We start from the raw sequence: 21,260 nt of genomic DNA on the forward strand, positions 1-21,260 counted from the left end.
CCACGTAGGCGCAAACGCCGTCGCCGTTCCCCCACGGGCTCTCAGAGCGTTGCCACCCGCGACGACGACGACGACACCCAAGCAGCCGACATTTTCACGCAGAGGTCGGCGGACAACTTTCACGATGAACAAGACGTTTCGCAGGACGGGACCACTATGGAGGTCGCCACGCACAATGTAACGATCGGTGCGCCGGTTGAGACGCCTGTCTCCCCGCCGACAACTCCAGATCTCTCTCACCACGACGCAATTCCCATGGACATTGGACAGACCCACGGCACAGGAGCATGGGCCGACGACATTGAGGAAGGTACGCCCCCTCCTCCGGATGAGTTACCTCCGCCGGACGAGGCTGCCTGTTAACATCAAAAGCGAGGCATTGCAGCTGATGGGACGGGACTTCCTGTCGGTGCCCTCCTCTTACTTCCCTTGGTGATGGTAGATGCGCGTCCACCACCACTGAAACAAACATACCGGTTTGCCACACTGAACATCAACATGATCGGCACTGCACCCAAGCTGCAACTCCTATGTGACATGCTTCGGGCCTCTGACGTCGACGTCGCCCTTCTTCAGGAAGTACGCGTTGCCACACTACCACCAGTCTACGGCTACGACTCATACACGTCCACATGTGATGAATCAGGGCGTGGAGTGGCTTTCTACATACGCGAAGGAATCCCACTCACGGACACGACAATCCTTCCCTGTGGAAGAGGCATGGCTGTTACCATCTTCGATACGCGCGTCATCAATATCTACGCTCCGTCTGGCTCCACGAACCGTCGGCAGCGGTCCACTTTCTTCGGACATGACGTGGCGCCCCTGTTTTCTGGACGCTATGATCGCCTTATCATGGGAGGCGATTTCAACTGTGTCCTCCATCCGCAGGACCAAGTACCTGGTTATTCGCCATGCCCGGCGCTGCTCACCTTAATCGAAGATTTTCATCTGGTGGACGTTTGGGAGAAAATTCATGGCAATACCCCCGGTTTTACCCATTATACAGCACATTCTGCGAGCAGACTGGACCGGTTTTATGTCTCTGCTCACCTCGGCAATGAAGTCGCCCAAGCTGAACGATGGCCCCTTGCATTTTCGGACCATTGCGCCGTCATTTGCTCCCTGGCTCTGCCACCTCAGTCAGTGTGGCGCAGCAGAGGTTACTGGAAGCTTAATACCTCCCTCCTTAATGATCCACACTGCCGACAATGTATTGCCGCTACATGGGCGTCTTGCGAAAGACGCCTTCCGCAGTACACATCCACGTTCCATTGGTGGCTCAAATGTGCCAAACCTGCGATCAGAAAGGCCTTCATACAATGTGGCAAGGAAGCAGCAGCATGGCATCGAGACACCACAAATTTTCACTACGCGGTCCTCCGTGAGCTCGATGCGCTCCCTCCATCACCTGACACCCACAGGGAACGACAACGTACTAAAGCTCGTCTCCTCTCTCTTCAACGTGCACGACTGCATGGTGTCGTGGTGCGTTCCCGACGACAAGACCTCCTCCACGACGAAACCCCATCCACAATCCATGCCGCATCCGACCATAGTCGTCGACGTCGGCTTTTCGTCCCCAACATCACGACCTCCGATGGTGTTCACCACACAACACAGGCGGCGGTCGTGTCCGCCTTTGCTGAACATTATCGCCAATTTTATGATGATGAAGCGATGGCGACGCCCATTCCTGATGATCTCCGTCCTTCCCCTGAACGGACCCTTACCGTAGCGGAGTCAACGTCCATGATGTCTGCAATCACCGCAGAAGAGGTGGTAGAAGCGATCAACAAAGGGGCCAAGAACAAATCACCCGGACCAGATGGTCTCCCAGTGGAGTTTTACCGGGCGTTCACCACGTTAATGCTTCCTCGCTGGACGGAAATGATTCAGGAACTCTTTACTCCGTCCTTCCCAATTCCACCTGAATTCGTCACTGGCATTCTTCTACCTGTGCCTAAACCGAAGGGAGGGTCTCATGTCTCTGCATATCGCCCCCTTACACTACTGAATGCAGACTATAAAATCTATGCACGCCTCTTAGCAGCGCGCATACGCACCGTCTTACCTACGGTCCTTTCTCCTGAGCAGACTGCACGTGGTTGTGGGGCCACCTTACAAACAGCCCTGGGAGAATGCCGTGACCTCATTGCACTGGCGTCGGTTTGTCGCCTTCGTGCAGCACTGGTATCCGTCGATTTCACGAGTGCCTTTGATCGCGTTCGACACCCTTTCCTCCTCATGGTGGCGACACGTATGGGGTTCCCATTGCTTTTTGTCGATGCCATTCGCCGGTTACTCCTTCCCGCGGTCTCGGTGGTACAAGTCAATGGGAGGCTTGTAGGACCGATTCCTATACGCCGCTCTGTGCGTCAAGGATGCCCTATGTCTACTTTACTGTATGCCATTGCACTTGAGCCCCTCATCACTGGACTTACCTCTAGACTGCAGGGCCTCACTTTGCGTGACCACACCTTTCACTGTAGGGCTTATGCGGACGATCTCCTCTTTCTCACCTGCTCCTCCACGGAACTCAATGACGCCATCCAATGGATCCAGCAGTATGGACGTCTTTCTGGTAGCATTCTTAATGTCCGTAAATCGACTATGATGCACATTGGGCGCGGCCTCCCGGCTATGGTGCCGACCCCACTCCCAGTTAGTGCCACCCTTCGTTACTTGGGTATCGAATTTACGAGTTCCACACACCGCACAGTGGCCCTGGCTTACCGGCGGCTTTTGCAGTCGATTCGGCACCATGTCCGCGGTCAAGTGCACCGTAACTTAAATCAACTCCAACGTGTGTCCTATGTAAACACCTATGTCGCCCCTAAACTGGTACACGTCGCCCAGATCCTCCCACTGCCGTTACTCCTTGGCCGCCGCATCCAATCAGCCTTTGGATATTTCGTGTCAGCAGGGGCACTTTTCAAAGTCCGCTACAACACTCTAACACTGCCTCCTGCAAAAGGTGGCCTCGGACTCATCAACGTGCGGGCACGCTCTTCTGCACTCTTTGTCCACACTCTGTTGCGGCACTGGCAGGGGCCGGTCCCGTCTTTAACACGCTGTCTCTTAGATATCCTCCGACCAGCTTCCCTCGATCCACCGATCAATGTGGCGCCTATTTCTCCATTATTGTACTACGTCGCCAATTGTTTCATAGAACTCAGCTACGTTCGGGCCGATCTTCCAGTCACCCGTCCTCCCCGTACAAAAGATTATTATCGTTTGTTTATGCTGTCCAACCCTTGCGACCCCATGGTGCTACAGCATCCTGACATTAACTGGCGCACGGTTTGGGGGTGTGTGCATGCACCCTTTTTACCGTCGTCTGTGTCTGCACTCTGGTATGTTTTAGTCTATGGGAAATTCCCGACTAATAGTCGACTTTACCGCATAGGACTGGCCACCTCCCCACTCTGCCCTGACTGTCAGCTCGAAGACACCGACGAGCACCGTCTTACGTGCCCCCTGAAACAAAACGTATGGCTCCTCATCCAACGAATCGTGGGCTTTTACCTCCGTGCCCCGCCAACGACGGTAACCCCGGATTTCCTGTTGTTGCCCCAGACATTTCACTACCCTCTTGCTAAGCACCATACCCTAATCTGGTTTCGAGGACAGGCTTTAGAATATCTCTTTCGGAGTGGTCCGCATACAGTCCTTGACTTCTGGTACAAAGTTGTGACCGCGCATAGCACCCTCACCCGAAAACCATCTTACCGACAAACTTTTGCCGGTTATCTCCGCAGCGTCTTTCTTGACCCCCCTCAAAGTTGGGGTGTACCATGCCTACCTGTCACATGATGCAACACCCATATCCACGTTCTCATGCATCGACCAAAAACAAACACAATTTTATTTATTTATTTATTTATTTATTTTACAAAAAGGAAGAAGACAGAATATGTTATATTTTGTTGTATTTAATGTTTTTCTTTTTTAATATTTTTTTTGTTTAACTAACAGTCATTTGTATATTTTTAAATGGTACCTTGAAGAACTCTTGCATAGTGAATATATATGTACCTTTAGTTTGTTCAATACAAATTTTTAAACAAAAACAAAAACAAAAAAAACAAAAAAAAAAGGAAAACTGGATATGTTCTAATTTGTTGTATTTCATGTTATTCTAATAATTTGTTTACCTAACACTCCTTTGTATATGTTTAACTGGTACCTTGAAGAACTTTTGCTTTGTGTATATATATATATGTACTCTCCGTTTGTTCCACACAAAAAAAAAAAAAAAGTGGTCAGCGTGAAAAAAAAAAAAAAAAAAAAAAAAAAAAAAAAAAAAAAAAAAAAGTGGTCAGCGTGACAGACTGTCAATCCTACGGGCCCGGGTTCGATTCCCGGTTGGGTCGGAGATTTTCTCCGCTCAGGAACTGGGTGTTGTGTTGTCCTAATCATCATCGTTTCATCCCCATCGACGCGCAGGTCGCCGAAGTGGCGTCAAATCGAAAGACCTGCACCAGGCGCACGGTCTACCCGACGGGAGGCCCTAGCCACACGACATTTCATTCGAAAAAGTCTTTTGAAAGAGAGCACTTATGATTTAGTTGTTGTTACCTTGCATTATTTTGAAAATTAATTCATTACTACGATCGTAATGTGCATTTTTGAAACCTAGACACGTAATTATATTTTTAGACAGCACTCTTTTGACTGGTTTCATGAGGCCCGCCACGAATTCTTGAATTTGTCTGCTCCACCAAACTTTTCATATCATAGTAGCACGTACAACCTACGTCCTCAATTATTAATTGGATTCATTCAAGTCTCTCTCTTCCTCTGCAGCTTTTACCCTCAACAACTCCATATAGCACCATGAAGGCTATTCCCTGATGTCTTAACATATGTCCTATTGTCCTGTCTCTTATTCTAGTCAGTGTTTCCCATTTCTCCTTTTCTCGTCGATTCTGCGGAGAACCTAATTCCTGACGTGTCAGTTCACCTAATTTTCAACGTTCGTCTGTAGCATCGATTCTCTTCTCTCCGGTTTTCACACAGTCTACGTTCCACTACCGCACAATGCTGTGCTGGAGACGTACATTCTCAGAAATTGTATCCTCAAATTAATGGTTATGTTTGATACTAGTATAGACTTTTCTTGGCCAGGAATGTCCTTTTTGCCAGTGCAAGTCTGCTTGTCATGTCCTCCCTGCTCCATCCATGATGGGTTATTTTACTGCCTAGATAGTAGAATTCCTTAAATTCGTCTAAGCCAGCCGCGGTGGACGAGCGGTTCTAGGCGCTTCAGTCCGGAACCGCGCGACTGTTACGGTCGCAAGTTTGAATCCTGCCTCGGGCATGGATGTGTGTGATGTCCTTAGGTTAGGTTAGTTAGGTTTAAGTAGTTCTAAGTTCTAGGGGACTGATGACCTCAGATGTTAAGTCCCGTAGTGCTCAGAGCCATTTGAACCAAATTCGTCTATTTCGTGTCTCCAGTTCTGATGTCAAGTTTCTTGCTATTCTCATTTCTTCTGGATCTCATTACTTTTATCTTTCTTCGATTTACTCTAAATTCACTTTCTGTAGTCAATAGACCGTTTATTTCATTCAACAGATCCTATAACACTTTCTCACTTTGACTGATGACAGCAATGTCATCAGCAAAACATATCATTGATATCCTTTCCCCTTGAATGATAATCCCAATCTTGAATCTTTAATTTCTTTCCATCATTACTTCTTCGATGTATAGAGTGAAGGAATACATCCCTGTCTTACATCCTTTTTACTCTGAGCAATTCGCTGCTGGGTTTCCAGTCATATTGATCCCTCTTGGTTCTGGCACATATTGTACATTACTCGTCTTTCCCTCTAGCTTACCCAGGTTCTCCTCAGAATTTCAAATATCTTGCATCATATTACAGTGTCGAACACTTTTTTCCAGGTTAACAAATCCTATGACCGTATCTTGAGTTTCCTTCTGTCTTTCTTCCATTATCAACCGTATCGTCAAGACTGCTTCGTTGGTGCCTTACCTTTCGTAGAGTCCAACCAATACACGTCTAACAGATTCACAATTTTCTTTTCCATTCTTCTGTATGTTATTCTTGTCAGAAATTTGGATGCATGAACTGTTAAGCTGACGGTGAGATAATTCTAATACTATTTGGCTCTTACTATCTTCGTAATTTGTGGATGATGTTTTCTGAATGTCTGAAGGTATATCGCCAGTCTCATACATTTGATATAAAAACGTAAATAGTCGTTTTGTTGCCACTTCCCTAAAAAAGTTTAGATATTCCGATGGAATTATTTACTCTTAAGTTGTCTAAAGCTCTTTCATATTCTGATTCTAAAGTTCGATCTCCTATCTCTTCCCTTGTGGACTCCTGTTCCTTCTTCCATCGCGTCATCAGACAAGTCGTCCCGCTGATAGAGACCATCAGAGTACTATTTCCACCTGTCCGCGTCTTCTCTGCGTATAAATGTAGAATTCCCACTGTACTCTTAATGTAACTGCCCCTGCTTCTGCTTTCAGCTAAGGATGTTTTGACTTTTTTCTATGTTGAGTCATTTCCTCGGATAGTCATTTATTTCTCGAGTTTTTCAAATTTTTCACGCAGCCATTTCGTCTTAGTTTCCCTGCACTTCCCCTTCATTTGATTTCTAAGTGACTTGTGGTTCTGTATCCTTGGTTTTCCCTGAACATTTTTGTACGTCCTCCTTTCGTTGATCAACTGAGGTATTTCTTCTGTTACCCATGGTTTCTTCGCAGTTACCTTCCTTGTACCTACATTTTTCGAGAAATTTTAATAGCCAAGATCACATTTAGTAATAGTACTGAAAGCTATTTTGGCTATCCAATATTCTCTACAGCAATTCAGGATTGCCCCTTTTAATCTCTAGTTGTGATAAATGTCAACCTACATTTTTCTGTCCAACTTCTGTGATTCAAGTAAGTTCATGCTGGAAAAATATTAGAATTTACAAAATAATGCTCTTGAGTTCAGATGTTTTTATACAGTGCAGTTTCAATACACATATCATGCAGATATAAATAAAATTTGTGCATTTCATTGAAACCCTGAAAGAGTAACTCTGAATATGAATATACCTCACTCAACACCAATTGCTACTGATCATACTTTTTACTAGTGCTATAATCTAGAAATGTACAGGAATTTAACAGTGGTAAATACATTTAGAGTGCTCGAGATGGTAATTTTGAGCTGTTTGTGAAACAACATGAATTTTTATTAAGTTTTCCACCTTCTATGCAAAATGAAATATTATTAGGTGCCGAATATAATTTAAATTTTCTAAAACATATTTATTCCAGAGCCTTACTAGAGTTTCGAGCTACTCCATACCACCCAAATACCGTGAAACAATTGTTGATCTGTATTATGGGAACTGGAAGTCTGATAACTATTTTTAGATACACTAACACCGAGAAATTATTGTGTAAATGTTATAATAAGCACTTTCCCTGGTCACAAGGCTCAGATTATAACCTGTAATATTCTTGGGTTTGATACAAAAAGAACAAGAAGTGCAAAAACACGAGGAAACTAAATGCGAAAGGAATTGAGGAATTCATGTAGTGAAACATAACATATAACCCGAATAGATATATAAGAAATTCCTGGAGAAAGTGGAATATACAACAAATTCTGGAACGTAGTCGTAGGTTGCTTCATGAGAGGTTGTCTTGAAACAGGAATTTTTTCTATAGATTGCTTTTCTCAGTACTTGAGGTTACAAATGTCACAAAATTTATACAGAACTAAGAATAGATATCGAGAACACTTATGACTAAAACGTTAAATCAAATTACAGAGTTCGCCTTAAAATTCTAAGCAACTATAAGAATACTGATATGCAGGAATTGTAGCTGGAACACGTACAGTCTATTTGGATAAAGGTAATTCTTACAAAACAAACTATTTTGATAATAGTAGAAACGAAAGAAAACAGCTCAAGTAAATGAGCAGATTTCCTTAAATGTTACATCTTCAAATAACATTTTTAATGTGATCTACTCTCTTAAAACTGGATGATCTGTTGTCAGAGTGAAAATGATGGGGAAATAATAGAGCGTTGCTTACCTGATATTTCTTTTATTGACAAATTTTGTGCTTCTGTGTATCAAACTTTCTAGCTCTGTTATTACTTTAATTCTCATGATTAAGTTGAAAAGTGTTTGCAAAGCTTATTCTTACAAGGAAAAATCACCAACTTGACCTCAGACTTGAAGGAGAAAAAAGCCATATGATCCGATCCCACGTAAAATAACTGGGCCAATTTCGATTATACACAGTTATGACTTCCGAAAGTAGAGCGTTTCAACTTCCCGCGCACCAGCTGTTTGTGATTTGGTCAGCCACAATGCAGCAGCTCAATGCCCGGCCGCGAAGTGCTATACAGTGTAATGAGTAAGAGGTTTGTTAATGCTGTTTTCACATTATTTACATGCTGTGTTCATTGTGCCAAAGTGCGGGGTTTTTAACCCACATTAAATGAACACTTTTATTTATCAATTCACAAACACAGTGTAAATTAACGAAACGAAATGAGTGTGCCATTAAAGAAGCGGCGCAACGTTATTTAATTATTAACATCGAAATTCTGCGCTATATTCTTTAGATTTTAAGGCTAGCATTGTGAAGGTGAAGTACATTTGCAGGAGATCCACTAGTCTTCAACGTGACTGACATGGTTAAATTGCAAATCTAAAATCATTAATTTCATTTCATAATAATCGTACAGTCGCTTAGGTTTATTCACTTTGATTTTGAGACTTATTTATAGCTACAGGATATCGGTAGGAGATTATTGTTGAAACAATATTGGAGGTGTATCTGCATGAGATTGACGCATTGTGTAATCATATTCCCCACTATTTTTCGACTAGAATAAATTTTTTTTCTCGAACAGGATTTCGAAACGCATTGGGCAGATGTGTGTACCTTCAGCCTCCTACTTCCACGCCTTCGTTATCGCGTGAATAAGAGGGCCCTGGTTGCCACTCCGCTGTACAGTTCCTCCCTCTCTGGCATAAGGCGGCTGCAGTGAAGCGGAGGTAGTTGCAAAAAAAAAAAAAAAAAAAAAAAAGGTTAAACGTTGTGCTTTCACAAGGTGATAACAGCGTACTACCAGAATTATGGCCCAATTTTTCACGGTGGATCAATTTCTGGGGCTGATTTCCTGCAAGCGTACGTTTTTCTCTTTAAAATACGAGGTTAAGTTGGTGAAGTTTACTTGTTAGTTTAGAAAGAGATAAGATGCAAATGTTCGACTTACGACAATAGACATTCATCAAATTAGTGCTATTAATCTAAAACGTGTTATTTCTCTGTTTTAGGTTACTTCACGTGCAGGAATGCTGACTGCAGGTGGGAATGAAAAGTGGAATCTGTAGACAAAGAAATTCTGAGGAACTGCTCGCACTCTAAGTAGCTAAACTGAACAATGGAAAGAGTAATAAAGGATTGTTACTTAATTATGTACTTCTGGAAGTTTAAAAGTACCACTGAGAATAGTCATCTGACGTTCGCGCACAATATTCTGTGGCAAGTGGAGGATGATCGTGGAGTAGAAATGGTGAATTATTAGGAGAAGAGGGGGGAAAATTTTGGTGGAGCAGGTGGTGCCGGTGTTTCCGAAGAGAGCTGTGCGACGGGAGTGAGCAAGAAGGCGCCAGCATGAACGACAGCTCGTGCTCGCAGTCCAATGCCAGCAGCACGGACGGACAGCTGCTCTTCGAGTTCGTGGCGTACGGCGTGCTGCTGAACCTGATCGGTATCTTCGGGATCGTAGGCAACATCATTTCGATGATCATACTATCGCGGCCACAGATGCGCTCGTCCATCAACTACTTGCTGATCGGGCTGGCGCGCTGCGACACCGTGCTGATCGTGACGTCGGTGCTGCTGTTCGGGCTGCCGGCCATCTACGGGTACACGGGGATGCTGATGGCGTACTTCTACTACGTGTACCCGCTCGTGGCGCCCATCGTGTTCCCCGTGGCGCTGATCGCGCAGACGGTGTCGGTCTACCTGACGCTGACGGTGACGCTGGAGCGCTTCGTGGCGGTGTGCCACCCGCTGCAGGCGCGCTCGCTCTGCACGTACGGCCGCGCGCGCCTCTACGTTCTGCTCATCCTGGCACTCGCCACCGTCTACAACCTGCCGCGCTTCTGGGAGGTCACGCACGTCGAGGACTTCAGCCCCATCACCAACTCCACCATCTACACTGTGGCGCCCACCTCCCTGCGCGACAACCGCATCTACATCTCAGTCTACATACACTGGCTCTACTTCATCTTTCTCTACATCCTGCCGTTCGCCTGCTTGGCCGTGCTGAACACCGCAATATACCGTCAGGTAAGCTAAAGCTCTCCTCGCTGTAGTAAAAATTGAGATAATTAACTATAGAATTTGAGATTTTTCTTAATATGAAGTTTAAAATGTAACAGCTCATTCGTTTTTTCATAGATTAAATAAATTCTAGAGTTTCATACACCTGTAAGTATGGTTTGTATGCTGTGCAAAATTCATCGAGGCATCTCTCTTATTTAAGAAGGGAAGTGTACCTACAGCAACAAATGCAGCCAATAGTAAGTGAAAAAACTATGAAAGTTGACAGTAAAAAAATTGCTTTGTTATGTTTTTGAACTTCCACTTGTATGAGTGTGAATCCTGAATCCTTCCTAGTCATGCTGACAAAGTTTTATGAATTTATTTGTAAGAATATAGACGGTAGAAATTAAAATCTCGTGTGGTGCCTCTCCTACTACTAGTCGGCCCACTTTGACGTCCTATCTTCCTTAAAGAAAATAGGAGACATCGGCGCTGTGGGGCGCCGAAAGTGGAGTGCAATGGCGTCGTAGCTTCTTCGGATTCCGTTTCGTAGACTAATTAGTTACGCAACCCATTACCCATGAATGTAAAGTGGATGCACGGGACGCTTAAGTCGTATGTTGGGCAGGACGATAAACAAATTATTTATCTAAATGGAAACCGTATCCAGAAATATATAGTTGGGGCTCTCTGGTGCGTTAAAATTATAGAACGGTTCTGATATGGTCTTAGGTCGATGTTCCGCGTTAGTTACGAAATTCAAAAAAGAGCGTCAAATTACGAGGTGCGACAATAAAGTAATGAGACCGATTTTCTTTGCAGGATGTGGCAACCCTGCAGGCTTGTGTAGGCACAATGTCTTTGACCTTGGCCTATATGTTACTTCTAGTCCAAGTGGCACATCGATGAAACTGCTCAGTTGTGAGTTGTGCTGCAATAAGTTAACACGTGTTTTTGTCTCTCGTTACGGAAATGGAACCGCATAATATTACGCAACGGTATGCCATTTCTTTTTGCATTAAATTGGGTGAAAACGCGACGACAACTTACGGGAAGCTTCAGAAGAATTTTGGAGAGGAGGTTTTGTCAAGAGCTCAAGTTTTTCGTTGGCATAAAATGTTTAGTGAAGGCAGAACGAATGTTGAAGATGAAGACCACAACGGACGACCATCAACCCCACGGACGGATGTCAACTTGGCCAGGGTGCGTGAACTCCTACGATCTGACCGAAGTTATCCGTGAAAATGATTTCCGAAGAACTGAACATCAGTCGAAAACCGGTTCGTCTAATAATAACTGAAGATCTTGGTATGAGAAATGCGCCATCCCATACTGCACTGTCAGTACAGCAATTTTTAACCTCAAAACAAATATCAGTACTACCACAACCACCTTGTTCACCAGACATCGCTCTGTATGACTTTCTTCTATTTCCAAGAGTCAAAACGGCGGTCAAGGGACACCATTTTCAAACAACACAGGATGTCCAAAAAGCTGTGACGAGGGTCTTGGAGGATATTACAGATAATGAGTTCCAGAAATGTTACCTTCAATGGCAGAAGAGCTGGAAAAAGTGTGTGCCATCGGAAGGGAACTACTTTGAAGGAGACAACACTAAACTTGATTAAAACGCTAAGCAACATTTTTTTCACATCAATCTCATTACTTTATTGTCGCACCTTGTATACTGGACACTACAAAAGTGATTCAGAAATTTTACTTACAACTACTAGTGTCTACATCGGTTGAGAAATACACTCATAAACCGAAACATTATGGCTACGATCAACGTGAGACTGAATGCCGCCGGTTAGCGATGCGAGGACGCGACATGGTAAGAAAAGCATATGAGCGAAGCAGAAACGAATGGAAAAACATTCTAGTTACCATAAGTGTTACAAACGATGAAAGCAATTGATATAAGTGTCTCTGAAATAGTAAAGATTGTAATGGATCGACGTCTGTGAACGAGATCTCGGAAACGGCAAAGCTGGTAGACTGTTCGCGTGCTACTCTTGTGAATGCTTGAACTGCTTGAAACACGATGTAACCAAGTTTAGATGACAAGGTGTTGGACATCCACGCCTCATCGCAGAACGTATAGGTAGGAGGCTTCCTCGATCTGTAAGGTAGGATAGGCTGCGATCTGCCGCAGATATGACGCACATTGTACAATGATCGTGAAAGCAAAAGTGTTTCGGAACACACCTTTCAGCAAAGGTTTTTGTAAATGGGGTTCCGTAGTAGATGAACACTACATATTTTCGTTTTTAGCCAACGGCATTGTCAATTACAATTGCAGTGGGTACGGGATCATCGAGTTTGGGAGGTCGTCTGTCATATCCGGATATGCCGTCATTTGAACGCATGACTGTTCGAAGTACGCACCGTGCCGCTTATGATGGCCGGTAAGGATTGTCTTATGTCATGGGGGACATTCATCTGGTCATCCATTGGCCCTGTGGTGGCAATTGAAATCACCATCTCAACTGTGGACTACCTGAATATTGTTGAGTGCCACGTGCTTTCTTTCGTGCTTGATGCTTTTCTCGAAGACGATTGCATCTTCCAGATGGGTAAATGTCATTCTTACGAAACCATAATTTTGCTACAGGTGTTCGAGCTGCATAACAGGGAACTCGCATTGATGTCTTGGCCACCAAATTGACTTGATTGGGGCCCGATGGAAATCATCTGGGATGCTACCAGGTACCAGCTGTGCACTTCCAAACCACGGCCCAGATTTATGGGAAATGCGTGACCTGTGAGTACGCATATGGTACCACATACCTCAGAATACCTACGAAGGACTTTCGAATCCACGCTACAAAGAATCGCTGATGTATTGAGTTCCTAAGGTGGATCCACACACGATTAAGAAAGCGGTCCTAGTGTTTGGGTTCATCGGCATAAGTGCAACTATGTGTTCAGTATTTCAGTCACACAGAGCATGGATTTTTGATACAACGTCCTCCTCTGATGTTAAAGTAGTGACGGGCACAGTGGTCTTTATAGTTCCTCACGGAAGACAGGCAAGAGGTGGTCACGGAACTGGTCCCTCTACAAGGTAGGAAGAACAACTCTAAGAAAATTGATGTAGAGCAGTCCTGTTAGTGTGGCCGTAACTACGGAACAGTTATTGTGCGTAAATTAGCTCACCCAAATGTTCGCAATGAACCTTTGTTTTAGCCTTCTATCCACTTGTGCATGTGAATTTCCGCCAACACAATTATAGGGGTTGTGCAAATTCACAATGCCTTCTCTGAAGTACCAGAGCAGACAATGGTGGCTGGAGTAGGCAGCGCTGTAAATACCATTGAGCAATCTTTACTCACCTGGGCAGTCTTCCACTACTATTGCTTCGACATTGTGCAGAGTGTATGGATGTATATCTTGATCTGAATACGTTAAATGAGATATGCTCTCCACTTGGGCCACATGAAGAATGCTCTTGGGCGGTTTCTCTCTTAAATGTTCCAAAACCTCCTCTGTAAAAGCAAGCATTTGAACGGAGCATCAGCAGAAATTTGTCACTCCTAATACCAGAAATAAATACAGAATATTCGATACAATGTTAACTAGGCCGACATTGCAGATTTCTCAGTATCGCGCTGTAAAATGTAAGAGGCGCGGAAAATGAATGTTGTTACGCGTACACACATTCCATTCAAGAGTTACGGGCACTACTAGCGACTTTTCGGTCTTTTGTAGTCTTGTCTCAGTTGCTACGAACATCAGATGGGGAGGAATATGGGATAGCTCTAAGTCCACAACAAAATATTGGTACGAATGTTTTCCGAGTATTTTCGTATAAAGGACTCGAAGTCTCTTGTGCCTTGTCACATATTAATTGTACACTCCTGGAAATTGAAATAAGAACACCGTGAATTCATTGTCCCAGGAAGGGGAAACTTTATTGACACATTCCTGGGGTCAGATACATCACATGATCACACTGACAGAACCACAGGCACATAGACACAGGCAACAGAGCATGCACAATGTCGGCACTAGTACAGTGTATATCCACCTTTCGCAGCAATGCAGGCTGCTATTCTCCCATGGAGACGATCGTAGAGATGCTGGATGTATTACTGTGGAACGGCTTGCCATGCCATTTCCACCTGGCGCCTCAGTTGGACCAGCGTTCGTGCTGGACGTGCAGACCGCGTGAGACGACGCTTCATCCAGTCCCAAACATGCTCAATGGGGGACAGATCCGGAGATCTTGCTGGCCAGGGTAGTTGACTTACACCTTCTAGAGCCGTTGGGTGGCACGGGATACATGCGGACGTGCATTGTCCTGTTGGAACAGCAAGTTCCCTTGCCGGTCTAGGAATGGTAGAACGATGGGTTCGATGACGGTTTGGATGTACCGTGCACTATTCAGTGTCCCCTCGACGATCACCAGTGGTGTACGGCCAGTGTAGGAGATCGCTCCCCACACCATGATGCCGGGTGTTGGCCCTATGTGCCTCGGTCGTATGCAGTCCTGATTGTGGCGCTCACCTGCACGGCGCCAAACACGCATACGACCATCATTGGCACCAAGGCCGAAGCGACTCTCATCGCTGAAGACGACACGTCTCCATTCGTCCCTCCATTCACGCCTGTCGCGACACCACTGGAGGCGGGCTACACGATGTTGGGGCGTGAGCGGAAGACGGCCTAACGGTGTGCGGGACCGTAGCCCAGCTTCATGGAGACGGTTGCGAATGGTCCTCACCGATACCCCAGGAGCAACAGTGTCCCTAATTTGCTGGGAAGTGGCGGTGCGGTCCCCTACGGCACTGCGTAGGATCCTACGGTCTTGGCGTGCATCCGTGCGTCGCTGCGGTCCGGTCCCAGGTCGACGGGCACGTGCACCTTCCGCCGACCACTGGCGACAACATCGATGTACTGTGGAGACCTCACGCCCCACGTGTTGAGCAATTCGGCGGTACGTCCACCCGGCCTCCCGCATGCCCACTATACGCCCTCGCTCAAAGTCCGTCAACTGCACATACGGTTCACGTCCACGCTGTCGCGGCATGCTACCGGTGTTAAAGACTGCGATGGAGCTCCGTATGCCACGGCAAACTGGCTGACACTGACGGCGGCGGAGCACAAATGCTGCGCAGCTAGCGCCATTCGACGGCCAACACCGCGGTTCCTGGTGTGTCCGCTGTGCCGTGCGTGTGATCATTGCTTGTACAGCCCTCTCGCAATGTCCGGAGCAAGTATGGTGGGTCTGACACACCGGTGTCAATGTGTTCTTTTTTCCATTTCCAGGAGTGAGGGGAAATTATGTGCACAACATGGCGAGTTTTGAATGTATGCACAGCGTGTCTTTTTTATTTCCAAACTTGTTCTGTTCACTGACAGTACTTCCTGTTGACAACAATAATGGGAGCTATACTTCTCGCCCTTAAGCTTGCACTCGGTACCTCTCGAATCTGGCTTTGATTTGTTTTTGTGGCAAAGTTAGCTGTACTTTAACAATGATACACAGCATTATGAATAGGTGCACTGGTGAGGAGTTGGCCAATATGCAACTCGATTACAGGTCCACTGAAGGCAAAGTACAGAACGGCATAAAGACATTACACTCGCTGACCACGTACGACGGTAACCACATCACGGTAGTACTTCTGCAGCTGTAAATAGTCTCCTTACTAGAAACTCTATCCTTTCGTGTTATAGTAACTGTATATTAGAAGTTTTTTCGCTGCTGTGAAGTAATTGTCACAGGAAAATCTTCCTTGTAGTATGAAAGAGAACGAAACTCAAATGTAATATTACTCTGTAATGAGTCACAGGAGACGCAGGTCCTTTATACTCAAATACTCGTAATACACCCCTAAACAAGAAATAAAATTTTGTCGGAGGAGTTCAAGGTTACGCTGTTTATATGTTAGAATACATTTCCACAAAAAATCTGGCTAATTTTGGACCTTTCACATCAACTTTGTCGTATGTAAGAAGCATATTTCTTTACTTGTGTACTAGTTTTTTCGCTGCTGTGAAGTAATTGTCACAGGAAAATCTTCCTTGTAGTATGAAAGAGAACGAAACTCAAATGTAATATTACTCTGTAATGAGCCACAGGAGACGCAGGTCCTTTATAGTCAAATACTCGTAATACACCCCTAAACAAGAAATAAAATTTTGTCGGAGGAGTTCAAGGTTACGCTGTTTATATGTTAGAATACATTTCCACAAAAAATCTGGCTAATTTTGGACCTTTCACATCAACTTTGTCGTATGTAAGAAGCATATTTCTTTACTTGTGTACTAGTACATGTCGTAATGCTGGCAATAATGTCATTGCACTGGTGTACAACACATATCCCGTTATGATAAGAAGAAAGAGGTGTGGGAAGACAAGCTTATGTCCATTGGTGCTGTTAGGCGCAGCCTGTAGATACCTTTACGCTGATGGCTAATGGGTTGCCTAATTAGTTAGGGTAGCAAACACAATATGAAAATACACTGACGCCACCGTTCTCGACATTCTAAAGCTACCAAACTATGCATATCCGAGCTGGAAAATGACGAGTTTGCTGTCTCGTACAACTTACTAAGCTTGGTGGAAGTTTTTCGATACACCTCATGTAGATGATCCGGGTGCAGCGTTTAAAAAAAAGTAAGGGCCAGTCGAATGAAAAGAGACAGATGGGAAAAAGTAACGAAAATGTTTATTATTTCAAAAGTAATCGCCATAACTGTTGACACAGTTATTCCACTGTGAAACAAGACGGCCATTGACTTCATGAAAAATGTTTGAGGTTGTCTACGGAACCACCATTGTACCCAGGCGTGGACCTCTTCATCACAAGCAAATTGGCGGTCACTAATGTCCTCCTTCATGGCTCTAGGAATATAGAAGTGGCATGGGGAGGTATCTGGGCTTGTATGGAGGATGTACTAGGGCTTTCTAGTGAAACGTCTGTAGCCTAGTCGAAACGATGGGCACGCCAGCTTCCTGAAAATTTCTTTGACTACAAGGGCCCACTGCTCACTGCTTTTTTGGAACACTGCACCACATTCGTTCTCGTCCATTTGCTTCCGACGAATAGATGCACGCCTGAGTACAATAACGGATCCGTAGGCAACCGCAAACATTTTTCTATGAAGGCACTGACCGTCTTGACGCACATTAGGGTTGCATGTATTAATACGAGTAGTTATGCCAATTACTTTTGAAATATTAAACAGTTTACTTACTTTTTTCCACCTGTCTCGTTTGCATTTGACTGTCTCTTGTACATTAAAACAACAGTTTCACTTGCTTTGTCTGCAAGGAGTCCCATTGTTTCCTCAGTGAGTATAGTATTGGTAACAGAATTTTTTATCCATGACTAGCAGTATTGGGAAATTGTTAAACTGTTCGCTTTGATCCTGTGCCCATTACACATGTTGTACAAATGGAGATGATATTTTAATTACTGACGACGCCTTTTGGCATAATTGTTTTATTATTCTCCAGTGCATGATGTAATTTTAGAAGTTTTACTTCTGATGAAGGTATATTTATATGTACCGAAACCTTGGTCAAGAATTATAATAAAAAAATTCTATCCTGCAACTGTTTTTGGCTGCCATCCTTTATTGTGAAGAATTTTAACAGTTGCTGCTGCAGCCATGTTTAAAATCTTGAAGTATTGGGAAAGTAATTCATGAATACGAGGAACAGTGTTGGACCTTATATGTTTCTCTGGGGAACCTCTATATTAATGTATTATGGTTCTGAGATGTGTTTTATCAAAATTTTTGCCTTATTTGAAGTTTCTGTAATATCTCAAATTGTACCCCTCTGTAGGATATGACCCATTCGCTATCTACACCTCTTACTCCTAATGTTTCTAACTTATTTTGGCAAATGTTGGGATGGCTCCTTTGGAAAGAGCATGGACGATTTCCTTCCCCAATCCTTTCGCAATCCGAGCTAGTGTTGCATCTCTAACGACTGTTCTGTCGAAAGCCAGCCGGAGTGGCCGAGCGGTTCTGAACACTACAGTCTGGAACCGAGCGAGTGCTACAGTCGCAGGTTCGAATACTGCCTCGGGCATGGATGTGTGTGATGTCCTTAGGTTAGTTAGGTTTAAGTAGTTCTAAGTTCTAGGGGACTGATGACCTCAGATGTTAAGTCCCATAGTGCTCAGAGGCATTTGAACCATTTTTTTTGTTCTGTCGAAGAGTCGTAAAACTTTCAATTTTCATCCTCTTTTTATGGTCAACAGTATCAAAAGCCTTAGAAAGATCTAAACGTATGTCTGTGACACACTCGTCCATGTCAAGAGTATCATGTATAATTTAATTGAATTCTACTACTGGTCATTCTGTACTTGTACACTACGACAAACCGGGAAGGACTTATAAGGCTAAATTTATTTAAGTGATTCCTTACCGTTATTTCATAATCACTTCTATTGTTTTTGAGGCAAATGACAGCTGAGAAACGGGCTTGTAATTTTCTATATCTATCTGTAGCAGAGACACAGCTCGTTTCCGGTTTAAATACTCTGGAAAGTTCCATTCCGCAAATGACTCATTTATTATATTTGTCAAGGGACCTTTTTTTTCTCAGTATGCATTGTTTTAGCACAGATATTGGCACTTAATCTAAACCTATTGAATTCTATTTTCTTAGGTTTTGTACGATTTTATGCACTTCATGAACTTTTGTGCTTAATAACGTCATTGTATGCCTACTTAGTGTTCTGTTACCTACACAGTTTATATTTGTTTTTGAAGATTTTTATCTTTGCGGCTTCTCTTAAATAACAGGAAAATGCTCGTTCATGTAGCTGACTAGTTTGTGAAGATAATTTATTACTTTATCGCCCTCCGTAACACCTATGTTATCGTGCTTTCTTGTCTGTTCCTGTCTCCTCTTTAATGACTTCCAAACAGCTTTCCTTATATTCAATTCATTCTATAATTTTTTTGTCAAATGACTTTTTGCAACAATCAGCGCTCTCCCATAAACCCTTTGTACTTGCGGTGGAAATTCAAAACCCTGGATCATTGTGACTCTTTTCATTGTAACTGAGATACTTATGGGTTTGGGAGGACTTCCTGATACCTGCTGTTATTTATTTGTTTTTATGAGATACTGCTGCTGATCTAAGTACTTCCGAAAATATCTTTCTGAAGTTCAGTTTAAATATACCGCCCAGTCACATTAATGTGAGCATCTGTGAGAAGCCTGAACAGCCCACTTTTGCCGCGCGGACCGCTACGAGATCTGCAGGAATAGAGTCAGTGAGGTACCGACAGGAATGTGCAGCCGTGCCGACTCCAGTGCCGTGGCTAGCTGCCCTGAATTCTTCGGCTGAAGATCCATGGGACATGCAGCCTGGTCGAGGTGGTCCCACAGATTCTCGATTGGGTTTTAACCTGGGGAGTTCGGTGGCCAGGGGAGTGTTTTAAATTCATCCTGGTGCTCTTCGTACCACGCATGCACACTGCGACCTGTATGACACGTGGCATTGCCCTGTTGGTAATTACCACTGTAATGAGGAAAATAAAACTGCATGTAGGGGTGAACATCGTCCACGAGGATAGATGCATACTTCTGCTGATTCATTGTGACTTCCAGAACGACGAGATCACCAACGGAATGCCAAGAAAACATTCCCCATACCGTCACCAACGGAATGCCAAGAAAACAGTCCCCATACCGTAACAGCCCGCATCTCGTGGTCGTGCGGTAGCGTCCTCGATTCCCACGCCCGGGTTCCCGGGTTCGATTTCCGGCGGGGTCAGGGATTTTCTCTGCCTCGTGATGGCTGGGTGTTGTGTGTTGTCCTTAGGTTAGTTAGGTTTAAGTAGTTCTAAGTTCTAGGGGACTGATGACCATAGATGTTAAGTCCCATAGTGCTCAGAGCCATTTGCACCATACCGTAACATTCCCTCCTCCGGCCTGGAGCCTTCCGATGATTGTTGCAGGGCCGTACACGCCAAAAGCCATCTATCAGATAGAGCATAAAATGTAATTCATCTGAAAAGACCACCTGTCTCCTCTCAGTGGACGCCAAGTTGCAGTATAGGCGTGAAAATTCGAGCCTTGTAGCCGATGAACAGCACTCAGCATGGACATGAACCAGGTGCCTGCTGCAGAGGCCCATACGCAGCAAAAAAAATGGTTCAAATGGCTCTGAGCACTATGGGACTCAACTGCCAAGGTCATTAGTCCCCTAGAACTTAGAACTAGTTAAACCTAACTAACCTAAGGACATCACAAACATCCATGCCCGAGGCAGGATTCGAACCTGCGACCGTAGCGGTCTTGCGGTTCCAGACTGCAGCGCCTTTAACCGCACGGCCACTTCGGCCGGCTCATACGCAGCAACGCTTGCTGAACAATAGTTGAAGATACATTGTTTGTAGCCTCTTGGTTCACCGGGGCGGCTAGTTGCTTAACAGTTTGCAGGTCTATTCGCCTGTACCTATGTCAACAACCGTCGATCTCCATGTTATCCAGGGCTCGTGGTGCAGTACAGTTGCCTCGGCGCCGGTTTAGGATACCGTCATTTTGGCATACACGGTGTACTTTGACCACGGTGACATGCGAACGGTTTACACACTTCGCCATTTGAGAAATGCTTCCAACCTTGGCCAGAAAACCAATGATCATGCCCCGTGCGACGTCAGATAAACTGCTCCATTTCTACCTTACAACAACCACTGCACAGTTTTGCGCATCCCCTGACATGCTTTATATACCGTTCACTGCCAGTGCTGCCTCATGACGTGTGTGAGTGGTTACCGCACGTTGACGTCAAACGCAGACAGCGGTCACATTGATGTTACTGGATCGTGTGGCATTGAGAACTCGGCGAATTTTGCATTTACATTGATTTCTCTATTCACACATTCAAAGCTTTGGTTTCCTAGTTCTCTCGGAAAATTGGGCATTTTGCATTTTGACTTCTGATGTAGGAACTTTCT

General features: G+C 44.6%; 1 protein-coding gene and 1 long non-coding RNA gene across 2 annotated transcripts in view; both read left to right on the forward strand.

The window, feature by feature from the left end:
- Positions 1 to 9,640, forward strand: part of LOC124723217 — a 420,152-nt gene extending 410,512 nt beyond the window's left edge. Inside the window, exon 3 of the long non-coding RNA XR_007006542.1 lies at positions 9,329 to 9,640. This is a non-coding gene — a long non-coding RNA (uncharacterized LOC124723217). The remainder of the gene's footprint in view (positions 1 to 9,328) is intronic.
- Positions 9,641 to 9,668: 28 nt separating this feature from the next.
- LOC124722367 (FMRFamide receptor) overlaps positions 9,669 to 21,260 on the forward strand; it is a 309,496-nt gene continuing 297,904 nt past the window's right edge. The window contains exon 1 of the mRNA XM_047247540.1: positions 9,669 to 10,349. Within this exon, the coding sequence (XP_047103496.1) occupies positions 9,669 to 10,349 (681 nt within the window). The remainder of the gene's footprint in view (positions 10,350 to 21,260) is intronic.

This window comes from Schistocerca piceifrons, chromosome X (genome assembly GCF_021461385.2).
Source record: "Schistocerca piceifrons isolate TAMUIC-IGC-003096 chromosome X, iqSchPice1.1, whole genome shotgun sequence".
Taxonomy (NCBI): Eukaryota; Metazoa; Arthropoda; class Insecta; order Orthoptera; family Acrididae; genus Schistocerca; species Schistocerca piceifrons.